This window comes from Gadus macrocephalus, chromosome 22, assembly GCF_031168955.1.
Source record: "Gadus macrocephalus chromosome 22, ASM3116895v1".
Taxonomy (NCBI): domain Eukaryota; kingdom Metazoa; phylum Chordata; class Actinopteri; order Gadiformes; family Gadidae; genus Gadus; species Gadus macrocephalus.
This window is the reverse complement of record NC_082403.1, coordinates 12,178,400-12,198,468: the sequence shown is the minus strand read 5'-3', so window position 1 is coordinate 12,198,468 and position 20,069 is coordinate 12,178,400. Positions and strand designations below refer to the sequence as shown.

Below are 20,069 nucleotides of genomic sequence, written 5' to 3'. Positions count from 1 at the left end.
ACACCGTTCATTCTGGTTCTTCTCATGCACAGCCATGGAGTACCATGAGAAGCTTCAGGAGCTGGTGGTCCGAGAGGGCCAGAGGGGTCGCAAGGTCAGCCGGGCGCTGGAGAGCTTCAGCTGGAACATCACGCTGCTCAAGGTCGGGGCACGCGCACACACACGCGCACACACACACACACACACACACACACACACACACACACACACACACACACACACACACACACACAGCCCCCGCCAACGGGGTTAGCGGTGACGTCGCCCTACAGTGGGTCGCTCATGTCTTCCTCCCTCTCTGCTGACGTCTCCTCTCCACTCTATCCCCCCCCCCCCCCCCCCCCAGGGCCAGGCAGACCTGCTGAGGCAGGCCAAGGCGGAGGTGCGTGAGAACATGAAGCAGGTCCACTGCGCCGCTCTCACCAGCAGCCTGACCAAGAAGGGCTCGGCCGTGGGGCCGGGGGGGGGCAGCCTGGGCCGCACCCGCTCGCTGCCCCAGTGCCGCCAACCCCTCACCGCCCCCGTCGGCGCCTCCACCCCCGGCCCCACCAGGGGGAGAGGGCCGTTGCCGTAGCAACACCCCCCCCCGCACACCACATACTCAACACACACACACATCACCCCCCCCCCCCCCCTGAGTACTTAACGGCAGCAGTATATTAGTAGATATGGTTGATTACTGAGGGGGGGGGGGGGGGGGGAAGAAGATAATAGGACATCAGCACCTTCGTGTCGGCAGTCACAAGCCATAGAGACGATAGCCATATTATTGTGTATGTTGCCACGGAAACTGTACCTGCGATGCTTTATCTCTCTGAATATAGAGACTATTAAAAACTGTTCACCTGATGGTAATCTCTCATGGTAGGAGAGCCACTGTCCAAAATAAGAACATTTTAAGTCAGCCCGTTGAGAATAAATGTACTGATTGTTGTGAAAATGTAAACAATGGCTTGATCGCCCCTTCAGAGCAATGGAGTCGTATCTTCGTATACCCCCCCCCCACCCCCAAACACACACTGTTGCGCTTCAGCAAGTACAGAAAGTGAAGTGGCAAAGTCATCCTTCTGGCCATGCTCAGAATGACACAAGTTTCAGAAGTGGCGAACCCACTTGTGATTTGACATGTTCACTGTCTGAGTTCCTCTCAGCTGTAAGAGTTAGAGCTGGCACATAAGAATCTCAGTGGGTGAGCCGCATCAAGCATTTTAAAGACTGTGCCGGGAATCCAATGTGAAACCACTCTGGTTTTAGTTTCGGCTGAACAAAATGTGGTTAACAGTATGCAAATTATTATAAATGTGACTTTCTGGTGACGTTTCTCAATGTATTGATATCGGGTTGCATCCAATTGTTGCACAAAAAATAATTGAACAAAAAAAAAGGTACCAAATGATTCTATTTTTTCTAAATTCACATAAATTGAGGGCCTCTACCGAGGTCTGCCTATGGGGAACTAGACCTTGCACCGAGATCGAGATTGCTGTCCCACAGTCACCAAGTTATTCTATTTTTTTGTAGACGAAGAACATATACATAACTTATTTGTAATAGATAAATGGTTCAATGTGTCATGTGTACGTGAAAGGTTATATTGTCATCATCTGCACCCAGTCTGTACGGAAATAAACTAGCTTTTAAGTATTGTTGAGTTTGTGGTCACTCAATCTACAGGAAAGGGTTTACTGCTTAACTGACCAGTTTGTAGAAGGCAAAATCCAGCGCAATACAAGTGAACTTTGTATACAAGTCAGTTTTAATGGTGATTCTTATTCTCAATTATTTGTCGGTCATAATCCCAGAGCTGCATCCATTTGCATTCCCATTAATACCTTGACATTTACTACAATGCAGTGGGAGTTCGACAAAGTTGAGGAATGTCATATATTTCCATAAATTTACAATTATTACTACATACAAAGAGATCATCATTTACATTGATTTGTGGGCTGAGACACCCACAGAAGTGGGACAAATAACGTTTCTCCAAGCAGAGTAAACATGGAATAGCAATGTTGTTTTTATTGATCTACAATTAATTACATGGGATGGTAAGCGAAGAGGGCCATTCTCCATGCATACTTCTTTCATGGCTAACTGCAGGTGAGCAGAAACATAGCAGAACAAAGTAAAACAGGTAAAACGTTTCTATTGGAATCTATGTAAAAAAAACCGAAGACAACCCTATTCCCTACCACATATTTTAATCATTGATAATTCGTAAATGTGGTTCTATGGATTTAAAATAGACTTAAAAAACAAAACCAAAAACAACACGTTAACATAAGAACATTGGGTTTAGTTGCGTCGAGTGAAAAACAGTTTGAGGCACTGGTAGAAAAAGACAGAAGAGGCCAGAATCCAATATACAGTGTCTTCCCTCGCATTCACATACAATGACAGACATTACAGAGACAGAATATTGGCTATGTCTCCGCACTCGGGGACAGCCAGAGATTTTGCAATTAGTACAGTTGGCTTATGGCAAGTACTGGGGAGCTTTGACTCCCAGTTCTTAACGTGAAGTTTGGAGCGCAACGGCATCGAGACACAGTAACGTGGTCTGTTGGCGCCCCCTGCTGACAGAAAATGGCGCTACGGTTAAAAGTCATGGGATGAGTGAGGTTAGATGGTTGCCAGAGGAAGCCTAAGCATAGAGGGAGAGGACAGGCCTACGGTAGGTAAATGTAGATAGCGTACAGCCTCAGGTCAGAGAATAATAAAAAGAACAACGAGAGAGAGAGAGGGGGATAGGTTATAAGGTATCGATGGCAAAGTGGCTGATCTAACAAAGCTAGGAAAGTGTCTTTAGTCCACAGGTGCAAGTTTGTATTCTTTACCGCGGGTGAAGGGGAGAGAGCGTCCTCCGAGTGCGCGGCGCGTTCACAGATCATTTGGGTTGACGATGGTGAAGTCAGAGTCTTTGCTGTTGGTGGAGCCCTCGTCTGGGCTGGAGGAGCCAGAGGTGACCACGCAGGCGATCAGGGGGTCCTGGAAGCCCCCGGCCAAGCCCTCGGGCTCCAGACGCACCGAGCCCCGCCCCCTCCTGACGGGAGGCGTGGATCCGCCTCCTCCTTCGCCGATGTCCCCCCCCCGGGCGCTGCCCCCGACCGGCGCCGGCAGTTCTCCCTCCTGGGACACCAGGATGTAGTCGTCAAAGTGCTTCCCCTCTGGAGCGGCTGGTGGCGCCACCTGGTGGGGGGGTATGGTAATGCTCTTTAAAAACGGTTTGGTTTGATCGATTTGAGTTCATTGATCATTGATTATAGGAGGAGGCAGAGTGTTGGTAGAGAGACCTTTTAGAGCTATTCTAGTCAGTATGTGTACACATTTCTCCCAAATTCGTTTTTTTTCTATATTGGAAGCCCCTTTTCAGAAAACACTCAATGATGAGGTATCTTCCCAGAAAACGTTGAGAATGCGCTTCTCAACGTGAACATGTTGAGAAGCTTCTTAACGTTTGAGAAGCACGTTGAGAAGCTTCTCAACGTGAACATGTAGTCGCCTTATCGACTTCTCATTACACTGCGACACCTAATCAACCTCAATTTAAAATGTCCTTCAGCGTAGGAAGGGAGTATAGCAGAGGGTCCTTGAATTGATTAAAAAAATAATTAATTGAAAGTGGCTCTCACTCTTTTTAAGTGAAGAAAAACCTATAAAAAATATTTCTGGTCTGTGAAAGTCTCCAGTTTCAGGGAAACGCATCAGGCTGGTCTATGAGCGACGGTAAATCCCCATAGATGTTTTCCTGTGCCCATCTGTAACTCTTATAGATCAAATTAACCATAAGGAATTTTGCCATTAATCCATAAGTAATTAGTGAAAAACAAATCTCCATATATCTATGTAAAAACACAGCGTGGTTTGTGGTACAATTCTGACCCGTCTAACCTGTTTTTCTTGTGGCGTGTGGACCTGTGGATCCTTCACCTCCTTCTTCTCTTCCTCCTCCTCCTCCTCTTCCTCTTTGTCTTCCACGCTCAGGCTGCGGTCGCGCTCCGACTCGCGGCCCGGTAGACTGCTGGTGGGCGGCCGTTCGCCGGTGGCGGTGGCAGCAGAGGCGGCGGCGGCGGCGGCGGCGGCGGCGGCGTTGGAGGCGGTGGTGTAGTGGTCGTCAGCGATGGAGATCTCCTCATTCTCCTCAGCCTCCAGCTGGCTCTGGTTGAAGCGCAGCGCCCCCTTGAGGATGTCTTTGATCTGGACGGGTTGAGGCGAAAGATGCGAATGTGTTCAAAGGAATACTTCTTGTGTTACTGGAGCCAAGGAAATTGACAACTCTTTTATTCACCTTTCACTCGATCCGATCTGTTTGCTATTGTGACCGACCAAGTCTTGCTCAAGGAGAAGCCTCACAATGAAATCTCATTGTCATTATAATCTCGACTCTCCTTCATCCAAGTATCTGAGATAACACTAGGCTATGTTCTCTCTCCAGTGGTCACTCTCGTCTCCAACGTTCTCTTCCTGTAAAACCTAAACTCTTGCGAGACACACTCACACACCTGCTTGAGTCCAGCCAGGGACACCAGCACCTCATCTTCCTTCTCTATGTGTTCCTGTAGAATCACGTCCTGGATCTTACCTGGGAAGAGTAGACACACAGAGAACCAAGACCAAAACGTCACTCCAGCGAAGGGATCCTCTTCTTTACGTTGGCAGCTACACATTGTATCCCCAATAAGTTCCCCAAAAATAATCAACAAAGCGCTCATGCAAAATTCCTGTTGGCTCCTAGTACCAAGGCAAGCCCTGCTGTCGATGGCTTTGCTTTATGAGGTGGTCAGACACTGAGGAGGTTGACCTTGTGGGCGATGCTGAGCCAGCTCTCTGGCTAAACGGTTTAGTGGCGGCAGTAGCTCAGACTCACAGATGTGCGTGTTCATCATCTTGGCACAGTACTTGCTCATGGCCTCCAGGTCGTTGATCTGGCCCTGTAGGAAGGACACCTGGGCCTCCAAATCTTCCTCCTGATGACACACACACAAAGCATCTTCAGAGACTCAAGGCACAGGCTCTTGTCAACGGTCACACGCAGTTCATTAGCAGTGTTAGAGTCAAGAATAGAGGTGGAATATAATGGAAAACGATGTAAGTAAAAGTCCAGTGATGGAGAAACATGGAGATAGAGCGACATGATAGACATTGAGAGAGCAACATTAAGATACAGCAGCATGATAGACATTGAGAGAGCAACATGATAAGAGAGACATTGAGATGGAGCAACAATATAGGGACATTCAGAGAGCAACAAGATAGACATTGAGAGAGAGACATGATAGAGACATTAAGATAGAGCCAGTTGATCGGGAGACATAGAATTGAGCGACAGGATAGAGACATGGAGATAGAGAGACATTCAGAGAACGACATGATAGAGACATTGAGATAGAGAGCGACACAATAGAGACATTGCGATAGAGCGACACTATAGAGACATTGAGATAGAGAGCGACACAATAGAGACATTGAGATAGAGACATTATAGAGACATGGAGATAGAGCAACATGATAGAGACATGGAGACAGAGCGACCAGCGGGCCACTCACACTGTCCTTCTTGCCCATGCTCTTGCTGTGGGAGCGCGAGCGCGTGATGTTGAAGAAGGACTCCTTCCTGCTGGCGGACAGCGGCGGGGAGGCGGCGCTGGCGTCGCTCCCCCTGGAGGGCGGGAGAGGAGGGGAGGCCGTGCTGTGACCCCGCCCCCCGATGCCCAGGCTCTCCACGCTGGGGGAGGAGCTCACCGCCCTGGACCGTTGCCCTGGAGACGAGGGGAGGCGGAGGTACAGATCAAGCGTTTGCCTGAAGTGGTGCAAAAAAAATTGGCTTTGTGTTGTTTTTGTTACCGACGACGCTTTACCTATGAAAATGCGCCCCCCCCCCCCCCCCCAAATAAATAAATTAGAGGTTTGAATGCAGGTAGGATAATATCAGTTTGCAAACAACTAAATCGGCGCAGACGGCCATGATCAAATATTGGATAATAACACAAAAAACAATGACGGCATGAAGCAAGCCAATGGAGACACATTTTAAATTGTGTAAAAATTATATTTTGAATGATGCTGCAACTTAAAAGCTATGAAGAATACTTTAATAAACTTCTATGGTCGTAAAACTGTCCCAAGGAAATCCTTGTATCAATGCCTTCAGTTTCCTCATGTCCTACACTGCCCTCTGCTGGGCAGTACCAAGTACTACACATAGTGATCAGTCTTAACTGAAGGCAATCACACGCGGTCCCTGAACCAACGGATTTTGGCCTGTACTGTATGGGCAAATGTCAAGGTCAGAGTGTGCGTGCAGGGCGGCGTTCATGCGGAGACAAGCATTGACAACATGGATAGGTTTATAGGAATGTATTTACACACACACAGTTGCCGTGGCAGCAATTACCTTGTGTGTCATTGTAATTCTGAACTGGGAGAGTTTCCTGTGACGTGTCGCCTGAAACTACATCTAACACATTGGAGAGTCAGGTCCAATGTCTCACGCACACACACACACACACACACACACACACACACACACACACACACACACACACACACACACACACACACACACACACACACACACACACACACACACACACACACACACACAGTATCTTCAGATACGCACATGCTCTTGTTAACTTTCACATGCGGTTAAAGCAAGTCTATCAAATCAGGGAAGTGAGTCATTGAGCACAGCTGGGCATCTCCCTCAAAAGGCCAGTTAATGTGTGTGCACCAGTGAACCAGTTAACACACACTTTGCAAAACGATGATGATCAGGTTAATCATGGATATTATTAAGTGGAAGGAATGCTCGTTCATGTTTAGGGTGTCCATTTCGGCTAAAAGCGATTGTGTTTGCTTCAATAGGTTTTTATTCTCACAAATTCTTATTTTGTTTGATTCTATTGAAACAAAAATGATTCCATACACTCTCCCCAACAAAATAAAAAAAAATATTTATATCAAAACAATATATCTGAAAAAAATAAAAATAAATAAAAACCATCCCAATATATAATGTTTGAGACGAGGCCGTCTGCGTTAGAGTCGGTTCTCCCCCCCCCCCCCCACCCACCTTTGCTGAGGTGCGCGGGCATGCTCTCTGACTTGAGCAGGCGCGGGTGCTGCTCCGGGCCCTGGCTGTTGAGCGTCTCCAGCAGGGGGCGGGGCGGGGGCGGCTGCATGGCCCCCGGGGTGGAGGAGGAGGAGGAGGAGGAGACGGGAGGCGCTGCGGCGGCGGCGGTGAAGGAGGAGGAGGAGGAGGAGGAGTGCACCTCGGTGTTGATGGGCGAGAAGACGGCCGGGCCGCCCTGGACGGCCGGGGAGATGAGCTTCCTGCCAAAGTTGAGCAGGCTGCTGGACACCTTGTTGATGTTGAGGGGGGGCGCTTTGGCACCGCCGGGGGCGCTGGAGAGGGGGGGGGGGGGGGGGGGGGGGGGCGGGGGGTTTAGTTGTTTATCGTAGAAATTGTTTTCCCATTGTTTTATATTTGCAAAAAATAAACTAAATGATTGTTGCTTGGTGACGACTACAGGTGAAATGTGGACAGCCAGAGTTGAAGGCAGAACACCGTGACCGCGAGACCGTGTCAAAATGTGCGAGTGTGTGTCTCTCTCTACCGGGTCTTGTTGACCAGGTCCGCTCCCCTCGTCTTGTAGTAGTCCAGGTTCTGTTGGAACTGATAGTTGAAGGGCCGCGGATTGTTCTACAGAGAACAAGAGGATTTAATCACAGACAATTTATTGTAAAGCGGCCCAACAATCAATTAAATAAGATATCCACTCTAATTATTTAGCAGAGTCATGTAGTCATCTGCAGGTAAGCGCTTGCATTTGTGAACAATATAATAGAAAACTGAGTATGCATGAAGCCCCATGATGTGACGGTATGCATGCGTGTGTGTTTTTTTATGCAACAGTGACCCCGGTCAACGACATTAACTCTGATTCAGTGGTCCTCCCTGAGGTGTGACGGGGATAAGAAGCTGTGTGACAGGTTGATTGCTGGAGTTCAGTAAGGACTTGGTGAGGGAGAGAGGTTGTGTTTGTGTGTTGTCGTTTGTGTGGTTCAATGACCGTAGAGAAGAAATAGAAGATGGCTTGTGCCATATGTGAGCTGAACTGTCACTGACATCTTACAGACGAAAGACGCTTAAATACGAAAAAGAGACTCGGTCACAGAAAAACCACAAGGTCATACGTTGTTGGACACTTTCAGTGCTAAAACGTCACTATATTATGGTTTCGCATGTGCCAGCGAAAATGCTTGACAGTCAAGGATAGGTTTGATAGTGTACAGGGGAAGAAGGAAAGAAAGAAAGAGAGACAGTTTAAGAGATAATGGAAAAAAAAAAAATTACAGAAAAGAGGAAGGAAGTGACGTTTCACAAAAGGTTGGCGTGTTTGGTTACCTTGGGATCTCGGAGGAACAGGGCCTTGTGGAGCAGTGAATGGATGTCTCCGATGGGAGGGTAGTGCATAAGAAGGCCCAGGCAGGTCTGGAAGTTGCTAGCAATCACTGAGAGAGACAGAAACAACGCACCGAAATCAAGTCCCATAGTGCATGTAAATCTGGATCTGAAATAGGATACACTTCCTGTATTAGTTGGTTCAATTGACACTTGATACTGCCAAGAACAGAAGGGGAGACCTTTGAGGAAGTCAAACTAACAATATAAAATCAAACAGCTTTACGTGATTAAGCCATAATGTAATATTCGCATTAGGCAAGGATGAATACTCATTTCCTTTCTATACTTGCTTACAATGCACATCAAATACTTTTACTTGAGTTGAATATATACGTGGATACATTTTTTTAATCCCGTTAAAATTGATGAGGATTTGTTCAGAGTGAACCGCTCAGAATGTCAACCCATTTTCAGGCCATGAAGGGAGGGCTGGAGACGGCGTCTCCCGGTACGTACGCGCGTCTCGGATGTAGAGCAGCATGGCCACGAAGATGTAGTCCACCAGGTCCAGGGTGATGCTGTCTGCGAACAGAGCGTCCCACACCACCAGCAGGTCCTGCAGGGGGAACTCCCGGCCGAAGAGCAGACGCACCCACCGGCTACACACACACACACACACACACACACTTAGAAACCCTATCTGAACACACCCGCACTTTGGAGATATATAGTTCAGTATAAACACACAACTTTCTTAAAAAAAAAAAAAAAGTTATGTTTTTATCCCCTTTTAATTCTTATTACTGCCCTGTACTTTGGCTGGGATAGCCAAATTACCATCAAGGGTAGTATAAAGTACATCTGGTCTTTTATTTTAGCAAGGTTATGTGCTTTAATACAATCTCATTGGGGATTGACAATCTAAAAGGCATTTTTTTTTGTATAGAACATTAAAAATAAATAATGCATGCACAAACACACACCCACACGCACAGATACACACACAGACTCACATGCCATAGATCTGGGGGGCAATCTCCAGCCGGTTGACGTGCATGTGCAGCTCCACATCGTGCTTCTTCACAAGCTGGTCCTGGATACGGTTGACTTTGGTCACTATGGCAACAGAGGGGCCGGTGTCCTGAGGCCGGGCAAACGGGATGGTGGTCAGCATCTCTTCCTTCCCCTGTAAACCACGAACAATCAATTATGCACAATATGTACACAAATCGACTCATATTTACTTTGAAGCTACACAAAATGAAAACCAGGCGAGTGTATTGCAGCTGCTATATGCATTCATTAATTATAACCATTTTGTATAAGGCAATATCATTATGACTGATCTAACCTTCCATACAGTAATGGTGAAGAAGATGACCTTACAGCATGCAGCATTAAAGCGTTAGTATGCCACCTGCAGGGCTGATAGGAAGTGAAATTATCTGTGGCTGAAATTATCAAATACATTCAAAGACACCATAGAGAATTGCCTTTCTTGACAAAGGAAAAAAAAAAAGGAGCGGAACTCGCACACCATGTAGCCGATGCAACAATATGTTTTTATTGCATAAAAGTGTAAAGTGCTACCCAAAGTGCGTGCAAAACGTTTTCAGTCCCATTCAGACCATCCTCAGTGCAAACATACAAAAGGTAAAAGACTTCCTTATATAGACCACGCCTAGTTGGTGGCAGACATGTCGATCAAAAGGTCAGGTAGGTTGACGTGTTGACTAGACATTTTAAAAAAGGCACCGCTCACCTATTTTCACTTGTCTAGACAACATACATGGCCGAGCTCAAGCCTGAATTCAGGCACCACGTCTGAACTCTATCAGGCCTGCGCCTGTGCAATGCTCCCTCATCATGTTGGGTACACGACGTGAAGGGTTCCCAGATCGGTGCACAAGACTGACCTTCCTGATCTGCCTCTCAAAGCTGGAGAACCAGGGTTCCGTCGTCTCCATCAGCTGGGAAAACATGGCACTGAAAACCCACGGGCAGAGCGGGAAGGGAGGGATGAGAGAGAGAGAGAGAGAAAGATGGACAGAGGGGAGAATATACAGAGAGGGAGAAGGAGAGAGTAGGATGGGTGGGGGTAAAGAAGGAAGGAGAGGACGACGGCAGAAGGGAGGGAAGGAAGAGAAGGCAGTTTGGGAGAGTAGGAAGGAAGGAGGAAAAGAAAGAGGGAGGACGAAATCCAAGGAGAGAAAACACGATCAGAGCCAGAAATGTAATCAAACGAATGTTCTTTTGGGTTTTTTATAGACTAATTTGATTTCTCAATATGAGCGGGCGCGTTATGTTGGCGCGTTGGGCGCTTGACATCCACAGCTCTACTCACTAGGCGTCGTGCTCGTGGTAGTTAGGGTCCAGCAGAGTCATCATCTCCTCGCTGGGAACAGAAAATAACTAAATCACCACCAGGCCGACCCCATCCCCAAGGGGCACAAGTATTTTGGGCAATTTTACGACAGAGCACAGGCTGGGTGAACGGGGATATTCAGGCGAGAAGGGGGAGGAACAAAGCACTTTGGGCTGGGGAGAGGGGGCTGCGTGGATGAGAGATCCCTACCTGGGGTTGGCCGTCTCACTGGCATGCTGGAAAGCCTGGTGGTCGCAGTGCAACACAAACACGATGGGAGCCAGCAACTCGTGCATGCCCTGTGGTCGAGCGATTGAGACACACAGAGACAGAGAGACACAGAGACACACGGAGACACAGCGAGAAAGAGACGTAGAGACAAAGGAGACAGAGAAGGTAAGTCTCTCCTCAATAGTAATGTAAACATTTGAAACATTACATGTTATTACATTTAAATTCTCTGAGCCCCTGCCAATTATTTGTTTAGAGACACAAAGAAATGCACTAAACGAGTTAACCAATCTATTCTGTGACGTTGACTTCAGAATAGACAATTGGTTCATTTGGAAATCGACAAAACCCCATTGTTCCCGTTTCCTCCCCCCCCCCCCCCCCCCCCCGAGCAATCAGCAGACGTTAACGATAAAGAGACGCCACCTGCTTGTACAGTAACTGTTCGTTCTCCCTGGCGTAGCAGAAGAGGATGTCTGTAAGCTTGGTCCTCACATCCTCCGCCTGGAAATAACGCATCTCGGGGAACCTTGATCACAAAACACACACACACACACACACACACACACACACACACACACACACACACACACACACACACACACACACACACACACACACACACACACACACACACACACACACACACACACACACACACACACACACACACACACATCTGGTGACACTCAGTCACCTCGGGCGGCAAAAGGGCTGGTGTCGAGTCAATGTGTGAAGAGTGAGCCTCACGTTCTCATCACATCCTGCCGGATCATACTCCTCAGCTCCTTGTCCTGGAAGAACTTGTTCCACAGGCTCTAGACGAGGGGAACAGAGAGAGAGAGAGCGAGAGCGAGAGAGAGAGAGCGAGAGAGAGAGAGAGAGAGAGAGACGAAGTAGATGAAACATCCTGTGAGGCAGTGTTTGATATGAGCTGCATCTCACAGGAGTGCCCGGAGAAGACTGTTTCCGTTTTTGCCAGTCTTCATTGAAGGCATTATGGATGCTTTCCTCTGAAGCGCGTTACAGTAAATACAGACACAGGCCATCAAGGAGCAGGAAGCATTTGAACGGACATGCCACTTGCGCAGCAATGCGCAGCAAGGTGAACGAACCCAGAACCTTTCCGCTGGGAGTCCATTGATGATTAAGTGGGCCGAGCAAAACAATAAAGCTGGCCAGAAGAAAGTGGTGCAGCACGTGAGGTAGTGACATCAGGCTCAAAAAGGCTGGTATCGCCAGCTATGGATAGCGTTGCAGGGACAGAATCACTGAATGAAAAGGTCTCTGTTGGTCAACAGTTGAATATCGAGCCGGTTCACTCGACCCGATAACAATCCACAAACACTTACCCCTTCGTCTTGGGAGAGGGGGTTGTTCACTACCAGGTCCTGCTGACCCGCGGCCTTACGTGGGTTGGTGATGTGCTGAGAGAGACACACATGAGAGAGCAAACGGACAGAGAGAGGGACAATAAGAAAGGGACTCAACCGACGCACACTGTCCATACAGTAGTACGCCAGCAGTATGTTGGATTGTAAACCTTTACTCCGTCTACTGGCGCTCACCTTCTCTTTGATCTTCTCATACTGGGCACGCACCTCCTTGCTTCTGTTGATCCACTCCCCCTTGTCTTCAGGAAGCACCTCCAAATACAACTGAGAAGGGGACCACCGCACAATAAGTACAAGCCGTCAAGTATCATGCCATTAAATAAAAAAGAGCTCCAGTAAAAGAGAGAGAGAGCGAGAGAGTGAGAGAGCGAGAGAGCGAGAGCGAGAGCGAGAGCGAGAGACACACAGACGGATCTATCTTAATGACATGATTAAATTTTCAACTCAATAGTAAATCAAATATTATTTTGTCGTCTTAGTTCTCGGTAACCATCTTTGTTTGTGTCTAAATATTGCTTATTGTTTTTGTGTCATTGAATTGATTTTTTTTATTGATTTCCGATCATTTCTGATCAGATACAGAGTGTCGGGCATCTAAAACATGGACTTTCACGGCAGGGAGTCACAGCACAACTACTTGATGTGTCCCAGGTTTCCTCCTTGCTGGTTGGATTTAGGGGAGCGAAGGAGGAGGAGGGGCCTTGTGGCCTTGTCATTCTGAGGTGTTTGGGGTGAGGGGGGGGTGGGGGGGGGGGTAGGTTCTCCGTCCTACCTTCCAGCACACACTGCGGAAGCGGCTGCTACGGAGACGCCCGCTGAGGCCAGCCTGCCGCGTCCTGGCCAGGTAGTTACTGTTGAGGAACAGGTCGTCCCACTCTCTCCTGCACACACACACGAGGCACTAAACCACGGGCTAGAATGAAAAGCAGCCGTATTCGTTTATCTAGCTAACGCAAGTCAGGTGAAGCCAAACAAACAGTCATATTTAATGTTAATAATAATTAACTTTATTCCTAAAGCGCTTTTCATTACCAATCTCTAAGTGTGGTACAGGGCTAAAACCGAAAATACAAGCATCGCGGAAAAATATATAAGTTGAAGCTATTTAAAACGAAAGGGCTTCCTATATAAAAAGGTCTTTAGTAGTGTGGCGCCCTTCAGTACACATGAGAAAAAGCTTAAAAACACAAATACATTGTAGAGCAGGACTCGCATGGCATTACTGGTGTCACCCACCTATACGAGAGGAAGGTCGCCTGGGACTGGGAGTAAGTACTGCTGTCCAGAGATCCCCCTGTGAGGAGACACAAGTGTTCATGTTCACATGCACAGAGCCGCCGTGCGGAGGTCATGCGCTTACCAGGTGACCAGGGGGAAAAAAACACTGACACACCAGGGAAAACTAAGAGGGCTTATGCTCTGAATAGAAACATGTCGCCCGGTATGAAGATCGCTCCGATCCAAAATGAGTTTTTGTCCTCTATTCTTTTCACTTCCCCAATCCTGATCAATCTGCTTCTTTCGGCTTTTCTCTTCCCGTGAGAGACGCAGCCGAGATTCTCAGGTTAAAGTAAAAGAACATCTTCCTGTCATCATCATCATCATCTGTGATAATAGGCCTAATTTGGCCTGCAGGAGAACACACTTACAATTGGGAGGGCTGTCTATCAACATTAGCTACAGGAGTGGATCGGTCTAGGGGGACCTTCAGCATGAATATTCATCAGTTCCACAACATGCCAACACAACTTCATCCCTCCCCCTCATCCCTCACCCTCTCGCTTTCTTCTCATACACTCAGAGAGCAACACGACAACATCTCTCGCCCCCTCGCCCCTCTTCACACACACACTCGATAACACACAAAACCCATGGGAGTCAACTGGAGTTTATGACTCATATTTAACATGTTAAGCTCAATCTCTGCCCCTAATTTCTCTCTAGATCTGCATCGTCTTCCTTATCTTCCTCTAATTTTCCACTCATCCAGTTTCCCTCCCTCGCACGCGCTCTCTCGCTCCCCCCCCTCCCACTTTCTCCTGAAAGTGAAGTGTGAGGTGGAGGCCTCAATCACAGAAGAACTGAAGACAGATTCTTTGTGACTTAAAGACACAGGGGCTTGTTAACAGACACAGTAAAACCAGTGTTTAGGCAGGAGTAGACAGCGGTTGTGTTCAATTGGATCACTTGCAAGACAAAGTGCACTATTTTGGGCTTCCCTGTTTTGTGTCGTGTGAAATTTGAGCGTTAAAATCTGGTTCCCTATATTGTGCACCTTAATACCCATAATGCAGAAGCGGCCAACTGAATCTTGATTCAATGACACGCTGAAAAAGTGTACTTCATGGTGTACTAGCCACATCAGACACAGCCAGGGATTGCAATGGACAGCGGTTTTAGAGGTGGGCTGGAGCTAGGGTTGGATCAGCATTCCACCCCCGATCCACTGTGACAGCATAAGGGAGGGACGGGGAGGGGGGTGGAGGTCTGAGGTGACGCACGGTGGTTCTGGTTGAAGTTGTGCAGTGGGTCAAAGCCCGTCTCCTGCTGCTCACTGGTCTGCAGCGGGTGGCGGGTCTCGAAGTTTGGGTGCTGCATGTCTGCGACCCAGCGGGACCTGAGAAGAGAGGGGAGGGTGTGACGAAGAGAAGATGACAATAAAAAAGGGGGCTGACATTTGCAGCCCATCATGGGGGCCGATCACACAGAGAACCGACACCCACTTTGCCGTTGGCTTTCTATGGTACAAGCACGCATGTGCAGCGCCTTTCTTGTGAGCAGCATCGCCGCTCGTCCATCAGAGAGAAGACATTACCTTCTGACAACGGCGAGAAGCTGGTTTTGACAGCGAAGGGATAGGATAGTTTATTCAAAGATAAAAGCAAATCGTCAGAGCTGGGTGTCTTGTCAGGTCCATTTTTTTAATCGTTACAACAGCGTGAAACGCACAATTGCGCACGCAGCCTTGCTCCAAAGGCGCTCCCATCGTGTCGCACAAAGTGCTCTCCCAAGGCGGATTTGCATCGTTCGCAGCTCTTGCGATACTGCTCCGTTTGATCGGCCCCTTAAGAACTAACAACCGGTCTCAGCGAGTCTTGGCTGGAATCGTAATGTACATATTTTGAACAGAGGGCAGCCCCCTCCACCCACCACCGTTTAAAAGAAAAACACACTGTCATCTAGCAGCACAACACACAGCGGTCGACCGCAGTACTGACCGTCAGAGAGAGCGTTGGGATTCCCCTCAGTCGAATGATGGAATCGTTCTTAGCTGCAACAACAGAGAGCATGGTAAGAAACATGAACCAGGAGAATACCGAAACCAGAGGAATAAAACACGTTAAAAATAGGATCTTTAAACAGGGATCTTCTTGTGGACGATCATGTGGTGCCAGTTGCAAGGGATTCGAAACCCACAGCAGGGGTGTTTTTAGAAGGTTTTCGTGTCTTATTGAGATCTAAGAGCAATACAACAGATACAGAGTGTGTGAGGGGGAGTGCTGGATCTGAGAAGGAACCACAAGTAGCTGCAAACAAAAACAAACCACTTAAAAAGAGGTCAATATGTTTCGACAGACAAGGTGTGATTCATGGCAGGCATTAAAGACGAATAGCATCATAATGTGATGATAGGTTATTAGAGGAGTCGTTAAATAGCCTAATAAGACTTTAATTGGCTGGTGAAGGGCCCGCCAAACCTCAAAACATCTCGTCAGGTGAACCATCAGCATTTCCCTCTTCAACACCACCATAAGGAGCATCCCAAGTAGTCAACACTTTCATAAGCCAACTGAACTCCGCTATGCTCCACCGTGGGCTTAACACACCGGGTCTACCCTCGCCTTTATTAACTATGGAAATGACACAACAAAGGCATCTCTTAAACCCATTAACCATGCCAACGGAAGACGGCTCGATAAATCAGCCCGCACGCCCGCATCAAAACACGAATAATTTTATATGCATAATGCATGCGCCTGTTTTCCTCATGCAACATCTGTTCTTCCCCAAGACTAATGCCTTTCTTAAGTCACCGATTCCTTTGCTTCCCAATGCTCATAAAAAAGGATATTATTGCTGTTAGCATCTTAAACATAATCCGCAAATACAGAAAGACTCGATAAAGGGTTATTTTAAAAGCGTCATTGACAGGAAAATGGAATAAAACATCCATGATGAATTTGGTATTGTAACAGACACAAGCGGAATGATGCACGCCGTCTTGCACGTCGTCTCATCGTTGTCATTGCCAGTCAAAGACGTGCATTGGTTTGACAGAAAGGAGATAAGTTGCTTTATGAGGCAATAGAGTAGATAAAAACAAGCCACATAAGCAAGTCATTCAAAGATTCTTAAGGCTTTCCCCTCACCCATCACAAGATCGCCTACTTCAGCTGTGTGTGTGATACATCTTGGATTGAGGTACTGAAAGCAGTGAGTATTGGTAAACTGTAACGCTTATAATTATGTTAATCTTTGTGAGTGTGTCTGTTGACGTGTGCGAACAGAAGACTGTAGCTGCATTAGCCCATCATAGGCTGCCGTTTGTCTGCTAGCGTGCATCAGCCCAACGTAGCCTGAAGCTAGTCTACCGCTAGCCACATTAGCCCAGCGTAGCCTGAAGCTAGTCTCCCGCTAGCCACATTAGCCCAGTGTAGCCTGAAGCTAGTCTCCCAGTAGCGTGCTGCTGACCTCATTAGCACTGTGCCAGAGCGTTGGTCGCCTGGAAATGTAAGAAAAAAACAACGTAAACTTTGCAACACAATAATCAGACTCAAATTAACCACTCCATTATTTACAGCAAGTCACCTGAAGAAACCTCAATAATTCAAAACATTAATACTTCACGAAATAATCAAATCAATACATAATGAAAGGCATAAATAAATCAATAGACAAATACTGCAGAGTTCTGCGCCCATCTGGTGCTAAAATGATGGATTGCCATCTGCTTAGTATACCTGTATCAAAGTGTGCAGACTTACAACCAAGCGCCACGGCTCATATTTCAGACCTACGGTCTCTGATGTATTTGACTAAACTGAATTTTGTTCTTACTTCTAAATTGGTTACGTTTTCTGGTTTAAAACACACCAACAGTTGAAAAAAACCCTTACCAATTCTACTCGGTTCCTCTTTGTGGGAAATGTTTGCCAAGCGGCCGGGGCGTGCTAAATGGGTCAGGAGAGAAGATCATGGTCTTTCTTGCTCTTAGAATATGTGACACACTTTGAGGCATTGAAAAGGTAGCAGTTCTTTACAGAAAGAGCTGCTAACTTTGTCAATGCCTCCAAGTCTGTCATATGGTGTCACAAGCAGAAACAGGTCTTCAAATATTCCACAAAGAACCATTCCCAGCTACATTGTAAAGCTCTGGTCGTGTTTTATTTTTTATTTTCACATTTGGTTCAAGCAGGCCCAAACATATCATAGGCACCCTGATCAGCTGAGAATGTGACACACACCACCATAGTTCTATATTACAAAGTATCTTATGTTCAGGGAAACCAGAGAGAACAACCTTCAGCAAGTACATTGGACATAGCAAGCAAAGCTTCTAAATTGATCTGTTGAGGTGAATTGATCTTTTTCTCTAATGGGTATTAAATAATGACAGTACAAGGTTTGACTCAAAAAGCCACACACACACCTAATTGTTTCCACAGTTTAGATAAATATAGGTTTAAAAATAGTGCACGTTTTCTCAAATACACTACAATTCAACAAATTCAAAGTACATTAAAACAGAAGACAATGACACTGATAGATCATCGAGAAAGGAATGTTGGATTCGGCCATATTTGCACATTCCTAGGTAGTTATGTGAGGAAGAACGCTGAAGTCAAAAGAAAAGCCCTCCTTCCAAGAAGAAACACATGTTTAACGTCCGCACACATTACTGCTCAGCGGCCTGCACTGTCACATGATCAGTCCCAGGAGGCTAATTCTTTGTGTAGGGGCCTCCAACTAAAGCAAGACCAACACCATGGACAGACTACATAGCTAACTATATAGTTATAATAACCACAAAATCTGTTTCATAAAAATACATATTACTTCTGCTGACCACAGTACACAAAATAAACATCTGAAAGACATTGAAAGTCAATTATGATCAATACAATAAGAACACTACTAAAGTTACTCCATACGGTTTCAAACTACAGTTTATGGTCTGCATCTATGCTTGCAGTCCTGTATAACTGGACTGTTGGGGGGGGGGGGGGGGGGGGGTTGGATCAAAACATTATGTACTATATTTCTGTGGTCGGGTGTTGCAAAGAAAACTCTCACCATTGGACAAGGCTTTCAGTAGCATTCAGTAATGTACTAACTTACTTAAAATATCGGTTGTCAATGTACCTCGTCCGTCGTCTGTACCTCACTTTGCATGAAGGCTAAACTGAAGGACGGAACATTTCCATCTGACCCAACGTTTGCATGAAATACATTTCTGGCAACATTATCTTGCATTTACATGTCAAAACAGGCGGTGTACTGTACACAAAGCGACATTGATTGAAACAGACCACGGGATTATCGATGCCCTGTTGGATTTGGTAAGCAGACATAACGCCCGCAACTATTCTGTATCCAGACAGCCTGCCAGCAGGCCATGTGCATCGCACGACACCGTGCCAGAGACAGTAAGACAGACAATGCATGCAGCCAGTATTTTTTTAAACTGACACATGACAATGTGTCAGCCATAGTTGGCCTGAGTGAAGGGAAGATCGAAAGCTAGGCGGCGAGCTAGCGCTAGCTGTAGCTGCTCTTGCACAAGCCGTCGCGTGGGCCTAGCCACTTCCGACAGACTTCCTACCGCCAAGCGAAGCCTCAAAGTCAAACACACACAAGCCGGTAAACATACGTATGTCAACAGCGGAAGAGGAGAAGACAGCCTTTCATTTCACAGTGTGTTTTGAACCTCTACCGTAAGTCCAGCTACCTGTATGAATCACGCAGGTCTCGCCATTCCGTCGTGTTGCCGTGTCTGCTGATTTGTAAACACAGGCGAGTCAGGCGGATGTGCTGAAGCACAGCTGACGGCTCACGTGACCGGGGCGTGCACTTTTTTGGGCGTGTGTGTACCAGGTTCTGCCCGCGGAGATGATAAGATCATCATGGGTCGTTGTTGGTGTATTCAACTGTAAAATGTTGTAGGCCCGCCAGAACCGTCCTCTTAACAACGCGTTGGAAAGTAAGCGCCGAGCACAACCCGAGCTTACATAAAAATCGGTAACTTCATCAACACATTTAAACTTGTTTAGAAGCGACGCGCAAATATTTCCTACCCATGGATTCGGCGCAACGATTTAGTTAATGAAACAAACACCAAGAGACAATAAACATTTTTTGTAATAATAAAAACATCGGATGTTAATCAACACGATCTCAGACAGTAACTGCACTCATCAGTCCCATCAAACTACGCTTATTTATAGCGCACCTCTATTAGGTTAGGTTTAAAATGTTATAATTGCGAAATATAATCACTTTGATGAAGCGAAGGTGGCAGCATTATAGCAATAACTAATCCAGAGGCAAGCTGAACTGTGAGTATGAGTGCGTGCATTCGTGACTGTGAACGTGTCCGTACGTGCGTGTATATGTGCTTGTGTGTATCCATGTGTGTGTGTGTGTGTGTGTGTGTGTGTGTGTGTGT

The 20,069-nt window shown here is 46.8% G+C and overlaps 2 protein-coding genes across 6 annotated transcripts in view; one reads left to right on the top strand and one right to left on the bottom strand.

The window, feature by feature from the left end:
- The window catches only part of LOC132451572 (inactive phospholipase C-like protein 2), a 19,830-nt gene extending 18,186 nt beyond the window's left edge, over nt 1-1,644 (top strand). Inside the window, exons 14-15 of the mRNA XM_060044143.1 lie at nt 33-142; nt 347-1,644. Coding sequence (XP_059900126.1) covers nt 33-142; nt 347-574 — 338 coding nt within the window. The 3' untranslated portion in view covers nt 575-1,644. The remainder of the gene's footprint in view (nt 1-32; nt 143-346) is intronic.
- Nucleotides 1,645-1,996: 352 nt separating this feature from the next.
- tbc1d5 (TBC1 domain family, member 5) lies at nt 1,997-19,463 on the bottom strand. Of its 5 annotated transcripts, none has more exons than XM_060044237.1 (23): nt 19,353-19,463; nt 15,622-15,674; nt 14,905-15,020; nt 13,640-13,697; nt 13,176-13,284; nt 12,578-12,667; nt 12,362-12,436; nt 11,760-11,827; nt 11,436-11,538; nt 10,989-11,077; nt 10,758-10,808; nt 10,330-10,399; nt 9,427-9,599; nt 8,930-9,072; nt 8,414-8,520; nt 7,623-7,708; nt 7,079-7,410; nt 6,398-6,460; nt 5,551-5,762; nt 4,871-4,970; nt 4,506-4,585; nt 3,895-4,200; nt 1,997-3,192 (listed from the first exon to the last, which is right to left on the bottom strand). In XM_060044237.1, the coding sequence occupies exons 3-23, from the start codon at nt 14,999-15,001 to the stop codon at nt 2,884-2,886; spliced, it is 2,721 nt and encodes a 906-aa protein (XP_059900220.1). In that variant the 5' UTR covers nt 15,002-15,020; nt 15,622-15,674; nt 19,353-19,463; the 3' UTR covers nt 1,997-2,883. The 5 variants fall into 5 exon arrangements, with proteins under 5 accessions (XP_059900220.1, XP_059900224.1, XP_059900221.1 ...); XM_060044241.1 differs by having other exon boundaries at nt 6,398-6,454; XM_060044238.1 differs by having other exon boundaries at nt 19,338-19,434.
- Between the last annotated feature and the right edge of the window lie 606 nt (nt 19,464-20,069).